The 6,679-nt window shown below is 36.9% G+C and overlaps 1 protein-coding gene across 1 annotated transcript; it reads left to right on the forward strand.

The window, feature by feature from the left end:
- The first annotated feature begins 342 nt into the window (after nucleotides 1–342).
- Nucleotides 343–6,317, forward strand: LOC145214772 (hydroxylysine kinase-like). The gene is made up of 5 exons (XM_080083373.1): nucleotides 343–1,693; nucleotides 2,708–2,812; nucleotides 3,500–3,654; nucleotides 4,470–4,650; nucleotides 5,041–6,317. The coding sequence occupies exons 1-5, from the start codon at nucleotides 1,516–1,518 to the stop codon at nucleotides 5,499–5,501; spliced, it is 1,080 nt and encodes a 359-aa protein (XP_079939499.1). The 5' UTR covers nucleotides 343–1,515; the 3' UTR covers nucleotides 5,502–6,317.
- The last annotated feature ends 362 nt before the right edge of the window (nucleotides 6,318–6,679 follow it).

Genomic DNA, 6,679 nt, shown 5'->3' on the forward strand with positions numbered 1-6,679 from the left:
AACCGATTTTCAAGAATTGAGATAAAATCATTACCAACTAACATTTTGATCCTCTTTCATAATATAATATGCAATCCATCTTCAGTTAACAGGTTTTTACTCAGTGCAAGAAATTGCAAACAAAATTTGTCATTCTGTTCATTTAGTTTCAATTAGTTTTCTAAAGTCAGGTAGGGACAAAAAAGAAACATGGTTTCGTGCCAAAGTTGAACAGAAATTCATTACGAATGCTATTGTTGCTTTTTCTGCTTTTTAATCTACCCCATTAAAAAGTTTATACTGTAGGTCTTGTATGAAAACACTAATCAAAATTGACTTAAAAGCTACATGTTTCATTTAGCGTAAACTTGAAAAGTTTTTAAGATTATTTATTTCTGCATGCAAACGTGTGTAAAAGATTCGGTAGTTTTGTAACAAAAAATAAAATCGAGCAGGCGTGTCGCAGCCCAAACACGCAGCGAACACAACAAAACTGCGAAATTTACATATCGTGATATTTGTGGTTAAATGGTAGCCTATTACTAACCAAACGGAAGGAAAACACTTTTTTCAGAAAAAATTCTTGAAACGACCAGCGGCTCGCAGCCTTTAATTTGCATGCAAATTATCTGACAATTACAATTGGATGGACGCTTATATGCGATGGTGCAGTTAAATCAGTGGTTCTCAACATTATACAGATCACTTACCACCTGATGACTTTTTATATCGATGCGTGCCACCTAAACCCTGTTTGACGAGTTTATAGGGCCGTGAACATGTTTATAAAAATATATGTACTGGCTGCCGTGACGTAAATAAAACTCTTTTGTGAAATATTTTGATTTTCAAACTGCCCTAAACAGTATTTGTGAAATCTGTGCAGCTCAATCTGTGCATCAAGTTCGAAATTAATCTGGGCATTTTAGGCGCTTTTAGATGATAGGTTATATGTATGATATAACTAATTTGAAACAAAAACAAGCCAAACCATCAGTAATTTTGAAACAAAAGCAAACAGGTATTTGGCGGCTGTTGGTGAAATAGGGATCTGTGATGCGGCTGTCGTAGGCTACTCGTAGCGAAAAGGTTGTGCACCCCTGAGCTAGTATCTCTTTAAAACCAGCAAGGTTAGCAAGTCCAAAATAGTGTCCAAGGCACGACTTACGAGTTTGGCCCAAAACCAGAGCTGATCAGTTGGGTCAGTTAAGTCGCAATTTTTGATGTGACTTAAATTGAGTACAGCAAAAAGCTATACTCTTTGCGTGCCACTAGTAGCACGCGTATCACAAGTCGAGAACGACTGAGTTAAATGGTTAAATGTATAGTGTATTCTATACCCGAGAAGTCAGTATAGTCGCCTTTTTCCTTCAAGGCATCGGTAGTAAAAAATATATGTTTACGGTAGGTGAGCTTGTTGGTAAAAAATAATCTGACCGGTGGTAGGAATTTGAAAAACGCTGCCCGAGGGGTGCTACGTGTTGCACGCATAACTGCACAACATTGTCCTATGAGTAAGTCTGTTTTCAGTCAGCAATGGAGGATCGCCATGTTACGTTTGAACTTGTTAGCAATATTGCAAAGACTTATGGGCTGGACGTTAATGAAATGAAACCCTTGGGTGGATATATTGACAAGAATCTTTTGCTGAAGTGTTCAAACGGAAAGGAATACGTTTTGAGGATCAAAATTCAAACGTTCAATCAGCAGTTAGGTAAGTTTGTACAACCACTATATAACTTGTATAGTTGTTTCTCATTACGGCTATTAAAACCTTTCGGAAATACCGTTATAGTCAGTTAAAGAGATAAACTGCAGCATAATGTTGCAAACACGAATTAACACAATCGCCAGTTGGATTTGTATTTTCTACCGTGTCACAATGTATGTGTTAAGTAATGTGCTAAGTTATATCGCAGTCTAGATCGAAAAACCTCTAGGGAAACATGGTAAAGCCAAGTTAAAGGAGGGCCTCACAAATTCAATGAAAAACTTGCGGTTTGTAAAGGGGAGAAGCATGTTTGGTGCAATGCTGCTATATTACGACCACGGCTCATTCAAATTTACTAATATTCTGTTTGTGAAATAGACCAAATAGCAAAATGTATGAAGTTGCATATTAAAATCAGTCCAAAGCAATTTTCGAGTTTCTAAACTTGTGGTCGGGTCAAAGTTTTTGGGATCGGTGGTTCATTAATTTAATACATTATAGTAGTCTTTTTAACTTTCAATACGCAATTTGATGCTGAATATATTTTTTGGCTTAACAAACTTCGAAATTAGCGCATGCACATAGCAGTAAACCACAAGAAGTTTGCCCTGATAAGTTTAATGTGTTAATGATATTGTTTATCTTCTACTTGAGGTCGGGGAAAAATTGTTAAACTGTATAGGGTCGTAAGGTAAAATGTTTGGGAAGCCCTATATAGGCTAAATGTTATATTAGCAAATCGATAAATAATTTACAACTAAATAATACATGACAAAATTTTCTTGTGAAATAACGTGTTGTGTCGGTGAGTGTCTGTTGCAGTCATTTTGCCTCAAAAAGGGTTTGCATAAAAGAACAGCAGACTATACCTGAATATATGTTCAAAGTGGATATTTAAACTGTAAATAAACACTAACATTACAAAGGAAATTGTTAAAAGCAGCTTGAAAGCGGATCATACGAAAGCAATAGGAAGGTTTCATTCTTAATATACTCCGCAAATACATTGCTTTTCAGAGGAAATGATTGACGAAGGTCTAAAGCATTTTCAAACCGCTGGATTTCAAGTACCTTTTCCAATTTTAACTGTTACTGGCGAACCACGAGGAAAATGCGAATTCAGTATGTATTTGTTTTTCCCATTTTTTTTTTGGTAACCTAACCCTTTTTACGCATCCAACCATGCTGGCACCATTTTGCCTTGTTAGTCAGCCCAAAGCACCTTTTCAATGGGTCGGAAGCTGAACAATTAAGCACTTTTATAAAGTATTGACTGGGAAACTATACGCAATGTGTTCATTATTTGGAATAATCAGGCCGACACATGTAACACAAACACACGGCATCAATATGTGCATGAAATGTAGTAGAACTGAAGTTTTGCCATCGTTAGTCAATGAAAGGAAGGAAACGATTGACAAATCATAAGCATGGAGTAAAAGAAAGGACTGTAAGTGTCATGCAATAGGGGCGTTGCAGACAAATGACTGCCGCTGTTTGACGGATATTATCAAACGCCATGCATACCCAAAACAGATGTACGAGCACAGAGTTTTTCGATCCGCGCCTTTCAAATCGGGTTTGGGTTCAGAGTTCATACTTTGACTTGAATAAATAATACGGGATGAATTCGCACTTGATGAATTCGCACATTCGCACAACTTTAGGGCTTAATTCGGTAAATGTTTTTGTTAAAATTGGGTTCGGGTCGAGTTTCAGTCTTTTGTAATTTGCGTTCAAGTCCGTTTTTTCCCTATTTTTGATTGTTTATACGAAACATGCTAACTGCTGTACAACATCTTTGCCCAGGTAACCACGAAGATTCACAATTCTGTTATCCTGTACATTTAACACCGTTCATTCCTGGCAAAACTGTGTTCGATGCTGGTTTTAATGCCGACGAACTGCACATAATTTCTCGAAACGTCGGCGCGTTTGGCGGACTAATGCAAAACCGGCTCATGGTATGATATTCTATTGTATTCCATTGTATGCATAAGATTTGGTCTATTTATCACACTTGTTTTACGTCACAATTATGAAATGCTTTGTGCCAATTAGAAACCAGACAATATGCAAAAATATTAATATACGGTATAATTATTAATACTTCGACTTAATGAATAGTGTGTATATAGTTGCGTTTACTGGATGACTTATTTTTTTATTTTTATTTGTCTTCCTCATACATATAACGCCTTGTAAGAAATTTAGGGAAAAAGAGAGTACTGAACTTTAAGTTGAGAAAAGTATTAACCTTTATGAAAAGTTGAAAAGCACCACATTCTGACCATTTTTTAGCAGAGTCTGTCTATGGAACAAGCGTTGGATAGAAACGAACCGTAGGCTATGTGCCTGGTAGAAAAGTTAGCTGGAATAGTAAACAAACCTGTCTGCCAAATCGTGTTTTAGTAATGTTATGTCAAACCGTAAAAGCAGGGAGTTCTAACCTCAAAACATGACTGCATAGGGTTTGCCATTTTGAAACCTACAAATACGAATCTGCCTACTTTCCAACCACTACTCAAAGCAGCTGGCACAAACCACAAATATGTTGGAACGTGAAACGTGCTGTAAAACGCGTACCATTGGTGGTGCGACTGAGCTTTTTATAGATGGTATATTGCAATTCAATTCACCCAATTGATCATTCCTAGTTTGGGACAAAACTTGTGTTTTGGACATTGTTTGGAAATTGCTAACGAGAAACATACAATAGAGTTAACAAAAAACAATTTAGATACCAAATATCTCAACTATTTGAGTGTTTTACTGACAGACGTTGAACAGCAAGAAACGCATACGGAGATCTGACTTCCAAGTTTGGTATACCGAGAATTTTCCCATTGTTCGTGAATTTCACGGCTTCGTTGAGAACGAAGCGCTTCGATCAAAACTGTGTAAATTGATTGACCGATTTGAACAAGCAGTAACTCCAAAATTACCGAAATTGCGCCAAGGTCAGTTTTTTTTCTGTAAGACTGCAATGCGCCTGCTTTATTGAAATAAATAAAAAGTTATAAATAAAAGCGTGTTGTTTAGATTTTTTCAATATTTTTTTGGTTTTTTAAATCAATTTTTAAATCAAATTGGACGTATGGCGTTCCTTTTAAAGTGTGGTTCGCAACAAAATCAAGTAACTTTTTGAACAATGAGTTTTGATTTATAAAAGAGTGTGCCCAGATAACGGGTCTGTATGAACGCTTCAGGGCTGATCCCGATGTTGATTTTGTGTTTAACCGATTAATGATCGTCAAATCCTAAGTCCTCAGTATAGGCCTAGTGTACTATAACCTTAAAACAAATATAGTATTTTTTCGATTAAAACAAACTATACCACTTTCTTATAGCGTTTGTGCACGGAGATTACAGCAACACAAACATTGTAATCGTCGACCGTATTCAAGCGAGCAGCCAATACCTCACAGATGAACAACTCCTTGCTAAAATTGGAATCTTAGACTTCGAATATTTCCACTATGGCTACATTGTGTTCTCTCTTACGACATGTATTGCTTACATGATGTCTCAAGCAGCATATGCAGGGGCCGATCCAATTTTTGTAGCCGGAGAGATACTACGAGGTTTTGTAGAAAAATTCCCATTGAATGAAGACGAATGGGACGTGGTATTTTGGGGAGTTATTGCCAGGTTAACATCATCATATTTGATGTCAATACGCTTGTTGTCAATAGCAACAGACCCCGATGAGGATTATATTATGTGTCAATCGTCAAAATCATGCGAATTGTTAGAGATTTTAACTTCACTCGGAGAGGCAAAAGTTAAAAACATGTGGGTTACAAAGTAAATTAACGAATCCAGCGCATAAAGTTGGCCCCCGAAAAAAGAATACACGGTGTTCTCAGCATATGTTGTATGTAAGTTAAAAACTCAAACATAGCGTTTTTAGGTGATAAATTTAGTTCGTTTTATTGGCTGTAGCAATTTACCATCATGGTACAAAGTGCAAATTATATTATTTTCTTGTGATTATGTTTTTGCGCCACTAAATTGCTTAGGTTGAGCATCGATTTGCGGATCCAATTGGATGCTTTTAGTTAAGGCCGCGGTTCTTTGCATTTTGAGCACTGATATATACCTTTTAGGCGAAACTAAACGTACAACTGCTGGACTACGCCAGCGACTGCAATACGTAAATCAAATTGTAGTACGGTAAACCTCGGTTAATCCGGACACGTTTGGACGTGAAAAAATTGACTGGTTTAGTGTAAGATCCGGACCAACCGATGTCAATTAGTTAAACCTAAATTACCACAAACATTTGTAGGCCTACCTCAAGTTTTGTCCAAAGTAGGCGAAAATGCATTATTGTTTTGCGCGACCTGGTACCAACCCTGTTTTGTGTCGATCGCTGCCTTGGTTGATCGTTAATTGTTTTCAAACATTCGTAACTTGCACTATAACTACAGCAATATATCCATATGCTCAAGTTGTACTAAAAGTGGTTTAACTAGTATTTTATGCATCATAATCTATTCACTGATCATAACACGACCGTCTTCTTAGATGAATACAGCGTGTCGCTTTTTACGCTGAATTCATCCAATATTTTTGTGCATTCTCGTGAATTCTTTAATAGTGCATAGTAAACAAATCAACGCAATTTGGTGCTGACTGCTATGATGTCAAATGATAGCATATCTGTTTGTGTAGTTTGGCAACCAAGTTTTTCAGTACGGCAGGTTAACGTTATTTTGCAGATTTTTAAATTAGCGCCCTCTGTTAGATTAGTTCATAACTCGACAACGAAAACTGGATATCAACCATTTCGGACACCAGAAGTACAGCAGTGTTGTAAGGTTTCCACGGGTTTGACCAAGACTTCACCGACGAATATAAGTAGCGTGGCCATCCTAGCGAATCTAATTTACGTGTTTGGCAAAGCCTGTCGAACTACAAAAATGCTGCAACAACATGTGTGAGACACAACAGAACAATGTCGATCAGAAAGTTATTTAAGTACCG

This window comes from Phallusia mammillata, chromosome 2 (genome assembly GCF_965637545.1).
Source record: "Phallusia mammillata chromosome 2, kaPhaMamm4.hap1.1, whole genome shotgun sequence".
Lineage (NCBI taxonomy): Eukaryota > Metazoa > Chordata > Ascidiacea > Phlebobranchia > Ascidiidae > Phallusia > Phallusia mammillata.

What these genes read in the sequence shown, in the direction of transcription:
- LOC145214772 (XM_080083373.1), top strand. Translation starts at nt 1,516, where the DNA reads ATGGAGGATCGCCATGTTACGTTTGAACTTGTTAGCAATATTGCAAAG. An exon ending in AACGTTCAATCAGCAGTTAG is followed by an intron (nt 1,694 to 2,707) that starts GTAAGTTTGTAC and finishes ATTGCTTTTCAG; the next exon opens with AGGAAATGATTGACGAAGGT. An exon ending in ATTACCGAAATTGCGCCAAG is followed by an intron (nt 4,651 to 5,040) that starts GTCAGTTTTTTT and finishes ACTTTCTTATAG; the next exon opens with CGTTTGTGCACGGAGATTAC.